Below are 20,756 nucleotides of genomic sequence, written 5' to 3' on the forward strand. Positions count from 1 at the left end.
GATGTGCCAACAAGAGAACCAGAGCAGTAAGACTCCTGTGTCACAGAGTGTTCTAGCTCTGTGTGAGACAGATTTCGGTTGGAATGCAGACCCCTCTCACCTGGCGATCAACTTCAGTTCCCAAAATTCCTTGCCCTTCACTTCTTTTTATCATAGCCCTGCATCCTCCCCTTGGCCATTAGGTTGCTTGGTGCCTGGCAGACTATTCAACCCTGTGTGCATCACTGCTAGCTGCCTGCACTATCCCTGATCCAGTTCCCATCCTCCACGTCCTGCTGCCAATCAATTCCCCATGATCAATCCAGAGTCAGCACAAATATCTCTTACAGTGAGGGTGACACCACCTCAATCAAATGACTAACCACCCCTCTAACGCTTGGGCCCCAGCTATGCCTGCCTCTTCGTCAGATACGTGGAACAGTCCATCTTCCGCAGTTACACTGGCACCATTCCCCATCTTTCCCTCCACCACATTGATGACTCTGTCAGTGCAACCCCATGCGCCCACGAGGAGATTGAACAGTTCCTCAGTTTAAGAACACCTTCCACCCTGACCTCAAGTTTACCTGGACCATCTCAAACACTTCCCTCCCCTTCTGGGACCTCCATCTCTGGCAACCAGCTCAACACGGACATCTGCTCCAAACCCACCAAATCCGACAGTTACCTGGAATCCACCACCCCCCCACAAACACACACACACACTGTAAAAACAGTATCCCTCACTTCCAATTCCTCTGCCTCTGCCACGCCTGCTCTCAGGAATAGCAATTCCACTCCAGGACATCCCAGATGGCCTCCTATTTCAAGCACTGCAATTTCCCCTCCCACTGGATCAACAATGCCCTCCAGAGCATCTCCTCCACTTCCCACATCTCCAACCTTGAACCCCATTCCTTCAACTGCAACATGGACATAACCTGGGAATACTATAGTTCAAATACTTTGGATGGGTCAGTTTTTGTCCATTGTGTGTGGGACGGTTTTTTGACACAGTATGTAGACAGGCCAACAAGAGGCAAAGCCACATTAGATTTGGTACTGGATAATGAACCTGGCCAGGTGTTCGATTCAGAGGTAGGTGACCACTTTGGTGATAGTGACTACAATTCAGTTATGTTTACTTTTGCGATGGAAAGGGATAGGTATACACCAGAGGGGAAGGGCTACAGCTGGGGGATAGGCAATTACGATGCAAATAGACAAGATTTAGGATGCATAGGATGGGGAAGGAAACTGCAGGAGATGGCCACAATAAAAATGCGGAGCTTATAAAAGAAACAATTGCAATGTGTCCTTTATAGGTCGGGACCTGTCAGGCAGGGAGGAAGTTGTCGAGCGCAGAAGCTGTGGTTTTCTAAGGAAGTTGAATCGCTTGTCAAGAAGAAGAAGGGGGCTTATGTTAGGATGAGATGTGATGGCTCAGTAAGTGTGTTTGTGAGTTACAAGGTAGCCAGGAAAGACCCAAAGAGAGAGCTAAGATGAGTGAGTAGGGGACATGAGAAGTTGTTGGGGATAGGATTAGGGAAAACTCTAAAACTTTCGATAGGTATGTAAGGATAAAATAATGATTTGAGTAAGATTAGGGCCAATTAAGGATAATTGTGGGAAGTTGTGCGTGGCATCAGAGGAGATAGGGGAAGCGCTAAATTAATGTTTTTCATCAGTACTCACACTGGAAAAAGACAATGTTGTCGAAGAGAATACTGAGAAACAGGCTACTAGACTAGATGGGATTGATGTTCATAAGAAGGAGGTGTTAGCAATTCTGGAAAGTGTGAAAATAGATAAATCACCTGGGCCAGATGGGATTTATCCTAAGATTCTCTGGGAAGCTAGGGAGGAGATTGCCAAGCCTTTGGCTTTGATCTTAATGTCATCATTGTCTATAGGAATAGTGCCAGAAGACTGGAGGATAGCAAATGTTTTCCCATTTGTTCAAGAAGGGGAGTAGAGACAACCCTGGTAATTACAGACCAGTGATCCTTACTTTGGTTGTGGGTAAAGTGTTGGAAAAGGTTACAAGAGAAAGAAGTTATAATCATCTCGTAATGAATATGTTGATTAGGGATAATCAACACAGTTTTGTGAACGGTCGGTCATGCCTCACAAAACTTATTGAGTGCTTTGGGAAGGTGACCAAACAGGCAGATGAGAGTAAAGCGGTTGATTTGGTATGTATGGATTTCAGTAAGGCGTTTGATAAGGTTCCCCATGGTAGGCTACTGCACAAAATGCAGAGGGCAATTTACTGGTTTGGATCAGAAATTGGCTAGCTGAAAGCAGACAGAGGGTGGTGGTTGATGGGAAATGTTCATCCTGGAGTTCAGCTACTAGTGATGTACCACAAGGATCTGTTATGGGTCCATTGCTGTTTGTCATTTTTATAAACTACCTGGATTTGGGCATAGAAGGATGGGTTATTAAATTTGCGGACAACATTAAGGTTGGTACAGTTATGGATAGTGCCGAAGGATGTTGCAGGTTACAAAGGGACATAGATAATCTGCAGAGCTGGGCTGAGAGGTGGCAAATAGAGTTTAATGCAGACAAGTGAGAGGTGATTCACTTTGGAAGGAGTAACAGGAATGAAGATGGGCTAATGGTAAGATCCTTGGTCGTGTAGATGAGCAGAGGGATCTCTGTGTCCATGTACATAGATCCCTCAAAGTTGCAACCCAGGTTGTGAGGGTTGTTAAGAAGGCATACAGTTCATTGGCTTTTGTTAGTAGAGGGATCGAGTTTCATAACCATGATGTCATGCTTCAGCTGTACAAAACTCGAGTGTGGCCGCACTTGGAGTATTGCGTACAGTTCTGGTTACCACATTATAGGAAGGATATGGAAACTTTGGAAAGGGTTCAGAGGAGATTTACTTGGATGTTGCCTGGTATGGAGGAAAGGTCTTATGAGGAAAGATTTTCATTAGAGAGAAGGTTGAGAGGTGACTTAATTGGAACATGTATGATAATCAGAGGGTTAGATCGGGTGGACAGTGGGAGCCTTTTTCCTTGGCTGGAAATGGCTAGCACAAGTGGACGTAGCTTTAAATTGAGGAGTGATAGATATAGAACAGATGTCAGAGGTAGTTTCTTTAGTCAGAGAGCAGTAGGGACGTGGAACGCACTGCCTGCAACAGTTGTACACTTGTTAACTTTATGGGCATTTCAATGGTCATTAGATAGGCACATGGACGAGAATGGAATGGTGTAGGTTAGATCAGCTTCAGATTGATTTCACAGTGCGGTCCAGCATCGAGGACTAAAGGGCCTGTACGATGCTGTAAAGTTCTGCTTTCTATGTTCTATAACCCCCTGGTCTTCACCTTCCACCCCACTAATCTCCAGATACAACATATTATCCTCTGCCATTTCTGCCACCTACAATCAGACCCCACCACCACAGCCATAACTCCCACCCCAACCCTACTGGCATTCTGCAGGGACCATTCACTCCATGATTCTCTCATTTTGTCCACTCCCCCCACCAACTCACCCTGCACTCCCCACACCTTCCTTTGCCGCCGCAAGAGGTGTAAAACCTGTGCCCATACCTCCCCCCTCACCTCCATCCAAGACCCCAAAGTACCCTTCCACATCCGGTAGAGATATTCCTGCACCTCAAAGCACCTCATCTACTGTGTCCTTTGATCTCGATGTGGTCTCCTGTGCATCAGGGAGACAGGACACCAACTTGCGGAAGATTTCAGGGAACATCTCTGGGATACATGCACCAAACAACCCCACAACCCTTTGACCGACCACTTCAACTTTCCCTCCCACTCTGCCAAGGACATGCAAATCCTGGGCCTCCTCCACTGCCAAATACAAGCCACCCAATACCCGAGGAACAACACCTCATCTTCTGCCTTGGGACCCACCAACCACATGGCATCAATGTTGATTTCACTAGTTTCCTCATCTCCACTCCCCCCACCTCATCCTAGATCCACTCTCCAACTTGGCACCACCCTCTTGAACTGTCCTACCTATCCATCTTCCTTGCCACCTATCCATTCCACCCTCCCTTACCACCTATCACCATCACTCCCCACCTACATCTACCTATCACCTTCCCAGCTACCTTGCCCTATCCTACCCTCCTACTTATCTCTTAGTCCCCTTCACACCCCCCACATTCCTGATGAAGGGCTTATGCTCCTCGGATGCTGCCTGAGGTGCTGAGCTTTTCAACTCTAATCTCCAGCATCTGCACTCCTCACTTTCTCCCATCCCTCTAAAGCTTTTTACTGTTGAAATAGAGTCATACAGACATACAGATGTGCAGCACAGAAACTGACCCTTCAGTCCAATTTGTCCATACCAACAAGATATCCTAATCTAACCTAGTCCCATTTGCCAGCACTTGGCCCATATCCCTCCAAACCTTTCCTATTCATATACTGATCCAGATACTTTTTAAATTCTGTAATTGTACCAGCCTCCACCATTTCCTCTGGCAGCTCAATCCATACACATACCATGCTCTGCGTGAAAATGTTGCCCCTAAGGTCCCTTTTGTGTCTTTCCCCTCTCACCCTATGCCCTCTAGTTCTGGACTCCCACACCCCAGGGAAAAGACCTCTATTTTTCCTATCCATGCCCCTCATAACTTTATAAAACTCTATAAGGTTTATAGAGGTTTAAGTTTATATAAATTCCCTCAGCCTCCAATGCTCTAGGGAAAACAACCCCAACCTATTCAGCCTCTCCCTGTAGCTCAAATCCTCCAACCCTGGCAACATCCTTGTAAATCTTTTCTGAACCCTTTCAAGTTTCACAACATCCTTCCGGTAGGATGTGGGAGGCTTCAAGATTCAACAAGACCTCTTAGCCAATGCCTTCTAAACACATGACCACTGCCATCTCGAAGGACAAAGCAGCAGACACATGGGAATACCACCCCCTCCAGGCCACCCACCACCCTGACTTGGAAATATATTGTCATCCCTTCACTGTTGCTGGGTCAAAGTCCGTGGAATTCCCTTCCTAGAGGCATTGTGGGTCTATCTCTGGCACATGGTCTGCAGTGGTTCAAGAAAGCAGCCCACCACCACAATAGGGGCAATAGGGACGGGCTATCAAAGCTGGGCCCAGTCAGTGACACTACATCCCATGAGTGAATTCAAAAAAAACACAGGGACTACTAGGTGATAGTGAAGAAGGCATTTGGTATGCTTTTGTTTATTGGTCAGAACATTGTGTATAGGAGTTGGGAGGTCATGTTGTGGTTCTACAGGACATTGTTTGGGCCACTATTAGAATATTGTATGTAATTCTGGTCTCCTATGTGCTATCAGAAGAATTTTGTGAAACTTGAAAGGGTTCAGGAAAGATTTACGAGGATGTTGCCAGGGGTGGAGGGTTTGAGCTATAGTGAGAGGCTGAATAGGCTGGGATGGATATATGAATAGGAAAGATTTAGAGGGATTTGGCTCAAGTGCTGGCAAATGGGATTGATTAGGTTAGGATATCTGGTTGATATGGACGAGTTGGACCAAACGGTCTGTTTCTGTGCAGTATGATTCTATAACCCCATGACTGCTTTCCCAATCTTTGCCTCCACCCATATCACCATATGTTTTTGTGTAGGTATGTGTGTTTCTAGGGGGCCTTTATATGCGGATTAGAGTTAAATGTCAACAATTTATAAATTCTTCCCTGTAACTAGAACCTATTTATTTTTAATAATTAGTAATTCTGATTCTGCACAGAAATCTGGTCCATGTACATTTATCCTTTCTTAGGTAAGAGAAACCAAAACTGTTTAGTATTCCAATTATGGTCTGACCAAGGCCTTGGATAACTGCAGTAAGACATCCCTACTTCTGAACTCAACTCGTCTTGCAGTGAAGGTTAGTCCAAAATAGTTTGCTGCACTTACCTGTCTGTTCATCACTATCTCTTTATTCGACAGTCAATGAACTGGTTTTCATTTTTAAGAATTCCCTAGATTATGGGAAGGTCCCATCAGATTGGAAAGTAGCCAATATCAGTTTGCTAATCCAGAAATGACAAAGACAGAAAACAGGAAACTAAAAGCCAGATAAATTAACATCTGGCAATTATTAGTAAGGAGGTTGTAACAATCACTCAGAAAAATTTCAGTGCAATCAGACAGAATGAATATGATTTTGTGAAAGAAAAACTATGTTTGACTAATTTAGTTCAGCGCTACTCCCATAATATTGTTGGGGCCCACAGCCTTTGCAGTATCCAGTGCTTCAACTATTTCTTAATAGTTGTAAAAACCCATCTAGTTTGCTAATGTCCTTTAGGGAAGGAAAACTGCTGTCATTAGGCGTTCTGGCTTATGTGTGACTCCAGACCCACAGCAATCTGGTTAACCCCTCAATGCCCTCTGAAATGGTGGAGTAAGCCACTTAGTTATACCTAATCACTTGAAAAGGTCCCAGCAAAAAAATGAAGCTGGATGCACCACCTGACATCATGCTAGGCACTGGAAACAAAAACGTCAGAAACAGCCCTATCGACCCTGCAAAGTCCCCCTCAATAATGTCTGGAGGCTCGTGCCAAAATTGGTAGAGCTGTTTCACAGACTCAGCAGGCAGCAGCCTGACATAATCACACTCACAGAATCGTACCTCACAGGCAATGTCCCAAACACATCATTACCATCTCTGGATATATCCTGTCCTACCAGCGGGACAGACCCAGCAGGGGAGATGACACAGTAGGATACAGTTGGGATGGAGTTACCCTGGGAGTCCTCAACATTGACCCCAGACCCCATGAAGTCTGAAGGTTTCAGTTTAAACATGGACAAGAAATCCACCTGCAGATTACCACATACCCATATTCCCTCAGCTGATGAATCAGTATTCCTCTATGTTGGAGGAATACTGATTCATACTTGGAGGAAGCACTGAGGCTGGCAAGGGCACAGAATATACTCTGGGTGGGGGATTTCAATGTCCAGCACCAAGATTGGCTCAGCAGCAGCACTACTGATCGAGCTGGTCAGGTCCTAAAGGAAATAGCTGCCAGACTGGGTCTGCAGCAGGTGGTGAGGGAATTAACAAGAGGGAAATTCATACTTGACCTCATGCTTACCAATCTGCCAGCTGCAGATGGATCTGTCTATGACAGTATCGGTAAGAGTGACCACCGCCCAGTCCTTGAGGAAACGAAGTCCCACCTTCCTGTGCTAAATTGGACAGACTTCAAACAGTTTGGGTTCCACTGAGCTCCTGACCTCATCACAGCCTTGGTTCATACATGGACAAAAGAGCTGAATTCCAGAGGTGAGGTGAGAGTGACAGCCCTTTACATCAAGGCTCAGGAGCCCTGGCAAAACTGGAATCAATGGGCATTTGAGGGTTGGGGTGGGGGGTGGCGGAAAGGGAGGAGGTGTAAGGTAAACTCTCTACTGGTTGGAGTCATACCTGACACATAGGTAGACGGTTATGGTTGTTGGTGGTCAGTCATCTCAGCTCCAGGACATCACTGCAGGTCTTCCTCAAAATCCTGCAACTCCCTTTTGAACAGCATTCTGGGTCTACCTGCAGCACACAGACTGCAGCAGCTCAAGAAAGCAGCCCACTGCCACCTTCTCAAGGGCAACTCGAGACAGGCAATAAACCCTGACCCAGCCAGCATGAGTGAAGAAAAATCAGATGAAAGATCTCTTTCTGTGCAGAATGGGAATAGGTTGAACTAAGAGTCATATTTTAAGGTAAGAGACTTATGTAATGAAGCTTCGTGATTGGATAGATAAATGACAACTTTTACTAAATCTTTAAGTTGCAAAATAAACAATACACAGCCCCTTTGCCGAAGAGCTGCCTCAACTTCAGACCAAACATCACTCGCAACTGCATTGTTCTCTCATTTCTCCCAGTCACAACTCAACATCACGGCTCAGGGGTGTTTGGAAATGGGGGAAGGAGTAAACTGGGGCCCAGTGGCAGAAGGATGTGGGTGAGGGAGGGAAGGGCAGGTGCATTGCCCAGCTCTCACTGCTGCCAATCCAGTGCCCGGCTTCACAGCTCGAGACAGCCCAGGAGCCAGCTGCACAGATGTTTCCTGCAAGATTAAGAGCTTCACTCAACTCAATGAAACAACACAATCCCAGGTCCATGAGCCCGTCTTCCCCTATCACTGCTTCCCCTCTCTCACGAAATACAGCACAGACTCTCAAACAGTAAACAGGTCACTCTTCAAAAACAGCCCAATATAGAACACATACAACACTCCACCTCGGATACCAACATCAGCCACCACCCCCCGCCTCCCCCCCCAATATAACTTCCAGCCTGTAACTCGCTCCCGTTATTCTCTCTGTTATGTATGATTTGATGATTTGATGCCTTGTGCTGCCAAGGCTGTGCCACGGTTGGTGCACCTTTATCCCGGGTTTTGACACTCACCTGGGAGGCAGGTACAGTCATACAGAGAGTCTCCAAGCTGCCTACAGGTGCCTCCGTTCTGGCAAGGTGATGGTGAACATGGCACGTAGAGATTCTCACAGCTGCGGCCAGTGTACTCGGGGGGGCAGGTGCACTGGTAAGAGCCGATGTGGTTGAAGCAGGTCCCGCCATTGCGACAGGGTGAGGGGTTTACTCCACATTCATTCACGTCCTGATTGCACGTGGGACCATGGAATCCAGCTATGCATTTGCAGATGTAATGAGCTTCAAACGCTACACATTGACCTCCATTGGCACATGGATTGGATGCACAAGGGTCTGCCTGTTGGCACTGCTTTCCTGCCACAAGATTAAAGCATTCATTTAGTTCATCAAACAATCACACAGCAGGTAAATTGAAATAAATTCAATGGTCCCCAGTTCACCAACAAACTGTGTATCCTTCCCACCAAGTAAACTTTAAACATATAGGTAAAGCCCCAGTAAGAATCAGTGAGTGCGATTCCTGATGAAGGGCTCCTGCCTGAAACATTGATTTCCCTGCTCATCGTTTGCTGCCCGACCAGCTGTGCCTTTCCAGCACCACACTAATCTTGACCCTAACCTCCAGCATCTGCAGTCCTCACTTTTGCTCAGTGTGTGTGGGAAGTGTACCCCAGTGAGAGTCAGTGTGTGTGGGACTATACCCCAGTGAGAGTCAGTGTGTGTGGGAGCTGTACCCCAGTGAGAGTCAGTGTGCGTGGGAGCTGTACCCCAGTGAGAGTCAGTGTGTGTGGGAGCTGTACCCCAGTGGAGTGAGTGTGCGTGGGACTGTACCTAGTGAGACTCAGTGTGTGTGGGACCCTGTATCCCAGTGAGAGTCAGTGTGTGTGGGAGCCATACCCCATGAGAGTCAGTGTGTGTGGGAGTGTACCCCAGTGAGAGTCAGTTTGTATGGGACTGTACACCACTGAGAGCCAGTGTGTGTGTGAGCCATACCCCAGTGAGGGTCAGTGTGTGTGGGAGTGTACCCCAGTGAGAGTCAGTGTGTGTGGGACTGTACCCCAGTGAGAGTCAGTGTGTGTGTGAGCCACATCCCAGTGAGAGTCAGTGTGTGTGTGAGCCATACCCCAGTGAGAATCAGTGTGTGGGGACTGTACCCCATTGAGAGTCAATGTGTGTGAGCCACATCCCAGTGAGAGTCAGTGTGTGTGGGACTGTACCCCAGTGAGAGTCAATGTGTGTGGGAGCTATACCCCAGTGAAAGTCAGTGTGTGTGGGAGCTGTACCCCAGTGAGAGTCAGTGTGTGTGGGAGCTGTACCCCAGTGAGAGCCAGTGTGTGTGGGACTGTACCCCAGTGAGAGTCAGTGTGTGTGGGAGATATACCCCAGTGAGAGTCAGTGTGTGTGGGAGCTATACCCCAGTGAGAGTCAGTGTGTGTGGGAGATATACCCCAGTGAGAGTCAGTGTGTGTGGGAGCTATACCCCAGTGAGAGTCAGTGTGTGTGGGAGACTGTACCCCAGTGAGAGTCAGTGTGTGTGGGACTGTACCCCAGTGAGAGTCAATGTGTGTGTGAGCCACATCCCCGTGAGAGTCAGTGTGTGTGGGACTGTACCCCAGTGAGGGTCAGTGTGTGTGGGAGCTGTACCCCAGTGAGAGTCAGTGTGTGTGGGAGACTGTACCCCAGTGAGAGTCAGTGTGTGTGGGACTGTACCCCAGTGAGAGTCAATGTGTGTGTGAGCCACATCCCCGTGAGAGTCAGTGTGTGTGGGACTGTACCCCAGTGAGGGTCAGTGTGTGTGGGAGCTATACCCCAGTGAGAGTCAGTGTGTGTGGGAGATATACCCCAGTGTGAGCCAATGTGTGTAGGATCTTTACCCCAGTGAGAGTCAGTGTGTGTGGGAGACTGTACCCCAGTGAGAGTCAGTGTGTGTGGGACTGTACCCCAGTGAGAGTCAATGTGTGTGTGAGCCACATCCCCGTGAGAGTCAGTGTGTGTGGGACTGTACCCCAGTGAGAGTCAGTGTGTGTGGGACTGTACCCCAGTGAGAGTCAGTGTGTGTGGGAGCTGTTCTCTGGGGAGGATTTCCTGGTATGTATGAACGTACCTGCCCAGCCTGGCGGACAGCGACACTTGTATTCCCGCAGGTTGTTGACCAGTTGGCAGCTGCCTCCATTATGGCAGGGGTTGCTGAGACAGGCATTGTCGAGGAGGGAGAGGCATTGGTGCCCTGTGTAACCCAGCTGGCAGGCACATGCATAATCAACAGTCTGGCCCCGGACAACAGCACTGCAGCTCCCATGGTTCTCACATGGGGAGCTTAGGCATGGGTCTGCGAACTGGCACCGAGCTCCAACATAGCCACTACTGCACCTGTACAGGAACAGAGAGGAGACCTGCTCACTGCCTCAATCACACACATCAAGCTGGAGATTCTAGCTTAAAAAGAAACAGCACTGATCACAGCTACAAACCACTTCAGTGGCCTGGGGAAATTACTGACAGAAATCAGACTAAATCTTTCTTGAGCTCCATAAGAAAGATGTCAGGCCAAATGAGCAAAATCTCAGTCGTACAAGTTGGTGTGGAAGGAGGAGGAAATGGGAGAGAGAGAGGCAGAAGGAGGCAAAGAGTTGAGGTGGAGGGTTTCATGGAAGGTGGTCCAGAGCCCAAGGCCCAGAGTTTGCTCAATTGGTCAGACCTCAAAGCATTGTGGGGGTTTACACAGATAGGGAGGGACAGGGAGATAGGGAGGATGGGGGAGATTGTGAAGGAGGGAGGAGGAACTAGGGAGGGAGAAGATTGGGTGGGAGGGAGAAAGAGATAAGGAGGATTTGAAAAGTGAGTTAAGAATGTTTGAATGAAGTTATTGCTAGACCGGGAGCCAAGGCCATTAAGCAAAACTGGGAGATGGGTGAATAGGATTTTGGATGAGACCAGGAGATGGATTGCAAGCTTTATATAAAATGGGAGCAATGGGCCAGAGGTGGCAGGGTGATAGGTTTAGGGTGGGGGAGGATCTGGCAGAGATGGGAGCTCACTTGATGTAACCTCCTGAATAACATCTAGAGCTGCTGATTGGCTGGATTTGACCAACTCTGTACCACAGTAGCAGTGGGGGGAGGGGTGGGGGCAAGGTGAGGTGAGGTGAGGTTTGTGTGTGGAGGCGCAGAACACATAACCTTGTGGGTAAGAGTCAAGTATCAGTGAGGTGCAAGCCTATAGGTAAGAGTCAGGAATGAGTGACCCTGTGGGCGACGGTCAGGAAGATGTGACCCTATAGGTAAGGGTTAAGGGTAAGCAAGGAATGGTCCTGTGGGTAAGGATCAAGGTTGGGAAGGAGTAACCCTGGGTAGAAGGTGAGGTTTTGGAAGCTGTGACCTGAGAGCATTGGTTGAGTAATTCCTGGATTGAATTCTGTGCAGAGCAACAGACAACTGGGGTTTCCACCGTTTGTTTGCTCCATCGCAGTCCCTCCTCCTCCTCCCTAAACCTCTCCTTCTATCTCTCTCTCTCTCTCACTCGTGCTCTCCTCCATTACCATGCTTGATTAAACCCCTCTTTGACTGAGATTTTGGTCTTTGCCTGTCCTAGTATCCCCACATTTTATTGACAGTGCATTCAGCCCATCATGTCTGTGCCAGTCAATAATGACTGCACTCATCCCATTTCTCAGCTCTGGGCTCATCACTGGAGAAACATTGGCAATTCAAGTGAATATCTAAATACGGGCAGTGCCCAGTTTGTGAATGGGTTCCCTTCTGGAGTCTGTTCACAAGTCAATTTGTTCACCAGTTGGAACACAGCTGGACAATGTAAAGCAGCCATTTGTGAATTCAGGAAACATTTATACGTTGAGTGAGTAAAATTATACCCCTGTATGGCATGGCGGTCATAGGTACGAATGTTTGTAAGTCAGACATTCATTATCCTGTTACCAGAGTTTCGGACTCCCCCATCCTTTCAGGCAGTGAGTTCCAGATTCCCACTGCCCTCTGAGTGAGAATGTTTCTGACCAACTTTCAGCCTTCTACCTTAAATCAATGCTCTCTGATTATTGACCCCTCCCCTCATTGAAAAGCTGCCTTGCTATTCACCCCATTAAGTCCCCTTATTATCCCTCTCTATCAGGTCCCTCACATCCTTCACTGCCCTATGGAAAACAGCCCCAGTCTATCCAAATTTACTTCAGAGTTCAGACCCACCAGTCAATAAACTGGTAAATCTCCTCTGCACCCTCTCTACTTCAAACCCGTCCTTCCAGAACTGCACACAGTATTCCAGTTGTTGTCTAACCAGTGTTTTAGACAGTTCCAACATAATCTCTCTGCTCTTGTATTTTGTGCCCCAGCTAATAAAGCAAGATATCCCATATGCCTTCTTAATCATGTTATCTACCTGTCCTGTACCTTTAGGGATCTTTGGGTATGCTCCCTCTGATCTTCAGCACTTTCCTGACTCCTAACATTCACAGTGTAATCCCTCACATTGGTAACCCGCCCCAAGTGTTAACCCGAACTTGTCTGGGTTGAATTCTATTTGCTACTGCTTTGCCTAGCTGCCTATCTATTGATATCCTCCCGCAATTTACAGCCATCCTCTTCACTATTTACCACCTACTGTTTCCTAGGTCATCTACAAATTTCTTGATCATACTCCCTACATTTAAATCATTAATGTAGACCACAAACTGCAAGAGCCCCAGCCCTGAGCCCTGCATGTAGTGACTGTAACGAGGTCAGCCAGCTGGGCTTCACAGAATATGAGATCCCCAATTGGGGCTGTCAACCTGATCCAACCAGGGTATACTGACTGACATTAAAAAGTTGCGCATTAAAGGATATTAACCCTCTTCCCCCTTAAATGCTTGCCTCAGAGAGAGGCAATACTATTGTCAAAGGCTCTGCATTTGTAAATAAAAGGTGATGAGATATTGGTTTCTAAAGACATATTTCACTGAGAAACCACATTTCAAGCACACTTAGTCACGGCAACATCCCTCCGCCATCACCGTCTTCTTTCTGCCTATCACCCAATTTTGGATCCCGCATGTTACTTTGTCTCAGAATCCATGGTCTCTCACTTCCTCGACCTGTCTAACATGAGAGACCTGATCAGAAGCCTTGTTCAAGCTCATATCGACCACATCAAATGCATTACCCTTCACCTCAAACATTTCTGTTGCCCTGATCAAATCCAAGCTCAGCATCTTTTCACTAATCTGTGTCTGTATTTTCTGTAACTCAGAATTGTTTCTCATTAACTTCTTCTCTAGACTGACTGGCCTGTAATTTCCTGGCCTATCCCTTCCTCCTTTTTAATAATGGGACAATGTTAGCAGTCTCTGGAATCTTACCCAGGTCCAGAGAAGATATGAAGATTACTGCCATAGCCCCTGATATCTTCACCATTACCTCCCTCAAATGCCAGGAATACTTCTCACCCAGGCCTGCAGATTTATTCACTTTAAGGCTGCTCAAACTACCAGTTTCTCTTCACTGTCAATTTCACAGTCCTACAACTTTTATCCTCAGCTGATTTGTCCATTTCCATTGTGATAACCAATGCAAAGTATTCATTGAGGATCGTGCCTCAACACACACACATACACATATAATCCCTACATTGTGGAATCTTTCCCTATTTATTCTTGTACTCTTTATATTTTTTAAAATGCCCTTTGAATTTTCGGTTATTCTACTCATCAATGCTTTCTTGTGCACTTTCTTTGCTTTCCACCCCTCCCCTTGCAAATTGTATACGAGTCTCGGGACTCTGTTGTATTGAGCCCTTGGTATCTGCTTCTTTTTTTTTCTTAATCTGAACCTTTATGTTCCTCTACATCCAGAGTTCTCTGGTTTTGGTCCCAACCTTTGTCTCGACTGATTTGTTCTGTCTCCCACCTCCCAGAAACAGTGCTAACCACAGGTGGCTGCTCCCAAGCCACTTGGGCCAAATCCTATCGCATCTTCATAAAACTAGCCTTTTTCCCTTTTATTCCCACCCCATTCTTATCCTTTTCCACAACTATCTGAAACCTAACTGATTAATATGGCTTATTTCCAAACATGAATTCCACAACAAAGATTTAGATTAGATTCCCTACAATATGGAAACAGGACCTTCGGCCCAAGCAGTCCACACCAACCCCCTGAAGAATAACCCATCCAGACCCATTTCCTTCTGACTATGGGCAATTTAGCATGGCCAATTCACCTGATGTACACATCTTTGGGACTGAGAGGAAACCGGAGCACCCGGAGGAAACCCACGCAGACACGGGGAGAATGCGTAAACTCCACACCCGAGCTGGAGTTGAACCTGGGACCCTGGTGCTGGGAGGCAGCAGTGCTAACCACTGAGCCACTGTGCTGTCCCCAAGGACCTTGCTAGGGTTGGAGGGTTCGAGCTATAGGGAGAGGCTGAATAGGCTGGGGCCAATTTCCCTTGAGCATTGGAGGCTGGGGTGGGGGTGGTGGGGGGGGGGCGGGGGGGGGGAGGTAACCTTATAAAGGTTTATAAATCATGAAGGGCATGGATAGGGTGAATAGTTAAAGCCTTTTCCCTGGGGTAGGGAGTCCAAAACTAGAGGGCATGAGTTTGAGGTGAGAGGGGAAAGATTTAAAAGGGACCTGAGGGCAACTTTTTCACACAGAGGATTATTCATGTATGGAATGAGCTGCCAGAGGAAGTGGTAGATGCAGGTACAGCTACAATGTTTAATAGACATCTGAACAGGTACATTGATAGGAAAGGTTTAGAGGGATACAGGTCAAATAGGACTAGTTCACTTTAGGAAACCTGGTTGGCATGGAGGCATTGTGCTGAAGAGTCTGTTTCCTGTTCTATGACTCTATAACTGCCCCCCTCCTTTAACTTATTGGTTAAAATGTTCTCCTGAATGTAATTGAAGAGTTTTGCACCTCTCTCTTGCGCACTAAAGCAAACCCAGGTAACATTTGGGTCATTAAAAACCACTACTATTATTTCTGTTTAATAATGGCTCCCATGAAGGTGCCTTGTATGGTTTATGATATTACAGGGGCTATATAAATGCATGTTTGTCGTTGCTCATTCCTGGCAACTCCAACAGTTAATTCTGGGCCCCTCATTCAGGTTGAGTCTCTGCTCCCCTGGGGATGGAGAATGTGAAACTATTTAACAGAGAAGTGTTTCTGGCTGTTTCCCAACCTTCACAAGGCGAGCAGAAACCAGCTCCGGACAAATGGTCGCTTTCAAATTCCCTGGAGGCTCTCATGATGAGTTCACAGACTCGGAGGGAGAAACATCAAATGCCACCTTCCAATCAAGTAAAAACCGCCAGTCCCTGGCCTGCAGAATTCACACACGGACCAATGGCTCATGTGTATAGCACAGGTCACAGGGAAACAAAAGAGGAGCACAATGAGGCGTTGGGAGACACTCGTGGAATGAGCTTCTCTTCAAACCATCTGCTTCCAGCAGACAACAGGCTTGAAGCTCATTGGCTACCAAGAGACAAAGAGAAAACTAAGAGAGTGGGTCGTCAATCGAGCGGACAATTTTATTACCCACCAGAGGGATTCATGAGAGAAAAAAACACAGGCTACTGAGAGAGAAGGAATGTGTGTGAGAAATAGAGAGACATAATATGAGAGAGAGGAGAGGAAAGAGGTAGAGTGAGAGAGAGGGAGACAGAGAGAGAGACATAGAGAGGGGGAATTGGGGAGAGGGGGGTGGGGGATCAGAGAGAGAGAGGGTCAGAGAAAGAGTGAGACAGAGAGAGCAAGACAGAGAGACAGGGAGACAGAGAGGGAGACAGAGAGAGTGAGAGGAGGGAGGGACAGAGTGGGAGAGAGAGAGAGAGAGAGAGACCATTAGAAAGAATGCGAGTCAGCATGTATGAGTGTGAGACAGAGACTGGGGGTGAGAGATTTGGAGAGAATGGGGTAAAAGGGCTGGCTGGGGGAGTATTTTTGATCATCTGCTCAGTGAGTGGGTGTGAAAGGCTGCCTAGCAGCAGCTGTGGGGAGTGAGGGCAGGAGGGGGCAGCTCAACCTGAAGGAATGTGCATCAGAAAACCCAGCCAGAAAAGACAAAGAGGTGAGGAAAGAGTGTGGAGCTGCCAACGAGTGGGAACTTCATTCCATGCCATCACCACAGACCAACCTCACCTTAATCCTGAACACGTTGGGGGAGCCCCAGGGTCAGGAGAGACAGAGAGGGAAAGTGCTTGGGGGTCGGGGGGAGAGAGAGAGAGAGAGAGGTTAAGTGGGGCAGGAGAGAGCAGGGTTGAGGGGAGGATCCAGGGGCATGAGAGAGCACCAAGGATTTGGAAGGGTGAATGCTGGGGTGGGGAAAACCTCAAGGGTTGGTGGGGAGTCAAGGTGATGGGCCCTGGGATGAAGCAGAGTGTCTGGGGGGGTAGTCTCTGCCACGCAGTCGCTTTCAGACAAACATTCACTGGCTCTACCCAGCAGCCAAGGCCCACTCAGTGTGGCAGCCTCCTGGCACATTCCTCACTCAACCCTCAATCCTTCAGCCCCCTTGCCACCTCAATCCCTTGTGGTCTCACCTCCTGCACCTCAGGATCTCACTCTGACTGACTATATGAATGCTCCATCACTAAGTAAGGGACAAACAGAAATTATTTGACTATATTCACACACAGCAGCTCCTGTCTCACAGACACATGTGAACAGTTAAAAATAGCAAAACTACACTCGCCCCAAAATCTCTCATTTACTCAACAACTTGGCAAAGGCATGTCAAACACTCACGTTCAGTCAACACTTCACAAGGAAGACTGGAGGTTGGCAAACGTGGTGCCACTGTTTAAAAAGGATGGTAAAGACAAGCCAGGGAACTATAGACCAGTGAGCCTGACCTCAGTGGTGGGCAAGTTGTTAGAGGGAATCCTGAGGGACAGAATGTACATGTATTTGGAAAGGCAAAGACAGATTCGGGATAGTCAACATGGCTTTGTGCGAGGGAAATCATGTCTCACAAACTTGATGGAGTTTTTTGAAGAAGTAACAAAGAAGATTGATGAGGGCAGAGCAGTAGTTGTGATCTATATGGACTTCAGTAAGGCGTTCAACAAGGTTCCCCATGGGAGACTGATTAGCAAGGTTAGATCTCATGGAATACAGGGAGAACTAGCCATTTGGATACAGAACTGGTTCAAAGGTAGAAGACAGAGGGTGGTGGTGGAGGGTTGTTTTTCAGACTGGAGGCCTGTGACCAGTGGAGTGTCACAAGGATCGGTGCTGGGTCCTCTACTTTTTGTCATTTACATAAATGATTTGGATGCGAGCATAAGAGGTACAGTTAGTAAGTTTGCAGATGACACCATAATTGGTGGTATAGTAGACAGCGAAGAGGGTTACCTCAGATTACAACAGATCTGGTCCAGATGGGCCAATGGGCTGAGAAGTGGCAGATGGAGTTTAATTCTGATAAATGTGAGGTGCTGCATTTTGAGAAAGCAAATCTTAGCAGGACTTAGACACTTAATGGTAAGGTCTTAGGGAGTGTTGCTGAACAAAGAGACCTTGGAGTGCAGGTTCATAGCTCATTGAAAATGGAGTCACAGGTAGATAAGATAGTGAAGAAGGCGTTTGGTATGCTTTCCTTTATTGGTCAGAGTATTGAGTACAGGAGTTAGGAGGTCATGTTGTGGCTGTACAGGCCACTGTTGGAATATTGCGTGCAATTCTGGTCTCCTTCCAATCGGAAAGATGTTGTGAAACTTGAAAGGGTTCAGAAAGGATTTACAAGGATGTTGCCAGGGTTGGAGGATCTGAGCTACAGGGAGAGGCTGAACAGGCTGGGGCTGTTTTCCCTGGAGTGTCGGAGGCTGAGGGGTGACCTTATAAAAGGTTTACAAAATTATGAGGGGCATGGATAGGATAAATAGACAAAGTCTTTTCCCTGGGGTCGGGGAGTCCAGAACTAGAGGGCATAGGTTTAGGGTGAGAGGGGAAAGATATAAAAGAGACCTCAAGGGCAAATTTTTCACGCAGAGGGTAGTACGTGTATGGAATGAGCTGTCAGAGGAAGTGGTGGAGGCTGGTACAATTGCAACATTTAAGAGGCATTTGGATGTATATATGAATAGGAAGGGTTTGGAGGGATATGGGCCGGGTGCTGGCAGGTGGGACTGGATTGGGTTGGGATATCTGGTCGGCATGGACGGGTTGGACCGAAGAGTCTGTTTCCATGCTGTACATTTCTATGACTCTATGATAAGTATTGAGTGATGCTGTTGGATGAGCTCTGGGATCCCCCTGTGCAGCCACACTTCAAATCACTTCAGTTTCTGTCTCTAACTACAGAAACTAACAATTATCTTCCACAACCACCCACACACTATCCCTTTCTCTACAGTGAGAGTCCGTGTGTTTGGGAGACCGTACCCCAGTGAGAGTCAGTGTGTGTGGGTGCTGTACCCCAGCGAGGGTCAGTGTGAGTGGGAGACGTGCCCCAATGAGAGTCAGTGTGTGAGAGACTATACCCTAGTAAGAGTCAGTGTGTGTGGGAGCTGTACCCCAGTGAGAGTCGGTGTGTGGGGGAGCCGCATCCCAATGAGAGTCAGTGTGTGTGGGAGCTGTACCCCAGTGAGAGTCGGTGTGTGGGGGAGCCGCATCCCAATGAGAGTCAGTGTGTGTGGGACTGTACCCCAGTGAGAGTCAGTGTGTGTGGGAGCTGTACCCCAGTGAGAGTCAGTTTGTGTGGAGGGAGTCTCTCTCTCTCTCTCTCTCTCTCTCTCTCTCTCTCTCCTTCACATGCCATTCTCTGATCCCAAAATCTGAAAAATCTCAAAAGAGTTTCTGACAGTGGGGTGTCTGGGACAGATGGCTCTGTGACCTTTGATCTTGATGGTAATGTTAAGCTGGGAGTTCGCTTTCCCATCGCGATGCCAGCAGACATCTGCTGCTGGTGACCGTGTTCGGTGGGGGGGGGGGGGTTGCTCAGCTCATAGCCACTGAATGGAGCTCACATAATGATGGAGAATGTCCTGCATGGATTTGCTGCCTGTCCGTCGTGTCCCAGAGCAGCCACTCTCCAATCCCTCACATGCGACATGGCTCTGTTTCCAGGTCACCCTGACTCTGCTCCAGGCCCGACAAGTCCAGGGCCACTGGTACCAGATCAGTGACTTTGGCCCTGCCCTTCCTTCATAAAGTCCGAGCGGGAGTCAGGTCCTCGCCTCATTTTTATTTTTAATGCACAATTACACCCAGGAACCACTATTTCTCCCACAAAAATGATCTCCCCTCTGACCCCCCCCCCGACTTTATCTTCATTCAGCAGTAGCTATTCCAATTGAAGGCACATTCCTCACCAACGGAGTGTAATCAACTGAAAGTGTTTCAGATTCCAGAGAGTTAATGAGCAATAGAAACGTCAACCAACAGGAGGCACTGACAGCAGGTGATACAAAACACCTGCCCAGAGGCTGCTGGGCCCAATGAGGCCTAGCCTTAAAAGTGAAACCTGGTTTACTCAACAGAGCCTTGTTTTGTACATTGTTCTTTATCCTTCCCTAGTCCCATTTATCTTTCAATTTATCCTCTGCTTTTCTGGCTCCCACATGCAACCAGTTTCCAAGAAACACAGAAAATAGGAGCAGCAGTAGGCCATTCAGCCCTTCAAGCCTGCTCTGCCATTCAATAAGATCATGGCTGATCATCCAACTCAATCCCCTTTGATTCCTTTAACCCGGGGAACCAAATCTAACTCCTTCCTGAAAACATGAAATGTTTTGGCCTCAATCACTTTCTGTGACAGGGAATATCACACTCTCCACTCTCTGCATGAAAACATATCTCCTCATCTCCAAAATAAAAACATAGGAACAGGAGTAGGCCATTCAGCCCCTCGAGCCTGTTCTCCCATTCAGTGAGATCATGGCTGAACTGTGGCCCAACACCTGCCTTAGCCCAGATCCCTTAATATATTTATTTAACAAAAATGTATCTGTCTCAGATTTAAAATTAACAACTGATCCATCATCCACTGCCATTTGTGGAAGGAATTTCCAAACCTCTTCCATCCTTGGTGTATAGATGTGCTTCCTTTCATCGCTCCTGAACTGTCTGGCTCTAATTCTTAGACTGTGCTCCTTAGTTCTAGAATTCCCAACCAGTGGAAATAGTTTATCTTTATCTATCCTGTCTTTTCCTGTTAATATCTTGAAGACTTTGGTCAGATCACCCCTTAACCTTCTAAATTCTCGAGAAAACAGGCCTAAATTGTATAATCTGTCCTCATAACGTAATCTCTGAAGTCTAGGTATCATTTTTGTAAACTATGCTGTTCTCCCTCCAAGACCAATTTATCCTTCCTGTGGTGCCCTAATCTGCTCTCAGTACTCCCTGTGCGGCCTAACTAGGGTTTTGTA

General features: G+C 47.4%; 1 protein-coding gene across 1 annotated transcript in view; it reads right to left on the reverse strand.

Moving 5' to 3' along the window:
- The window catches only part of notch1b (notch receptor 1b), a 115,710-nt gene that overhangs the window by 65,694 nt on the left and 29,260 nt on the right, over positions 1-20,756 (reverse strand). The window contains exons 3-4 of the mRNA XM_072566041.1: positions 10,479-10,744; positions 8,390-8,728 (exon numbers count right to left, since the gene is read on the reverse strand). Of these exons, the coding sequence (XP_072422142.1) occupies positions 8,390-8,728; positions 10,479-10,744 (605 nt within the window). The remainder of the gene's footprint in view (positions 1-8,389; positions 8,729-10,478; positions 10,745-20,756) is intronic.

Source organism: Chiloscyllium punctatum, chromosome 49 (genome assembly GCF_047496795.1).
Source record: "Chiloscyllium punctatum isolate Juve2018m chromosome 49, sChiPun1.3, whole genome shotgun sequence".
In the NCBI taxonomy this organism is placed as follows: domain Eukaryota; kingdom Metazoa; phylum Chordata; class Chondrichthyes; order Orectolobiformes; family Hemiscylliidae; genus Chiloscyllium; species Chiloscyllium punctatum.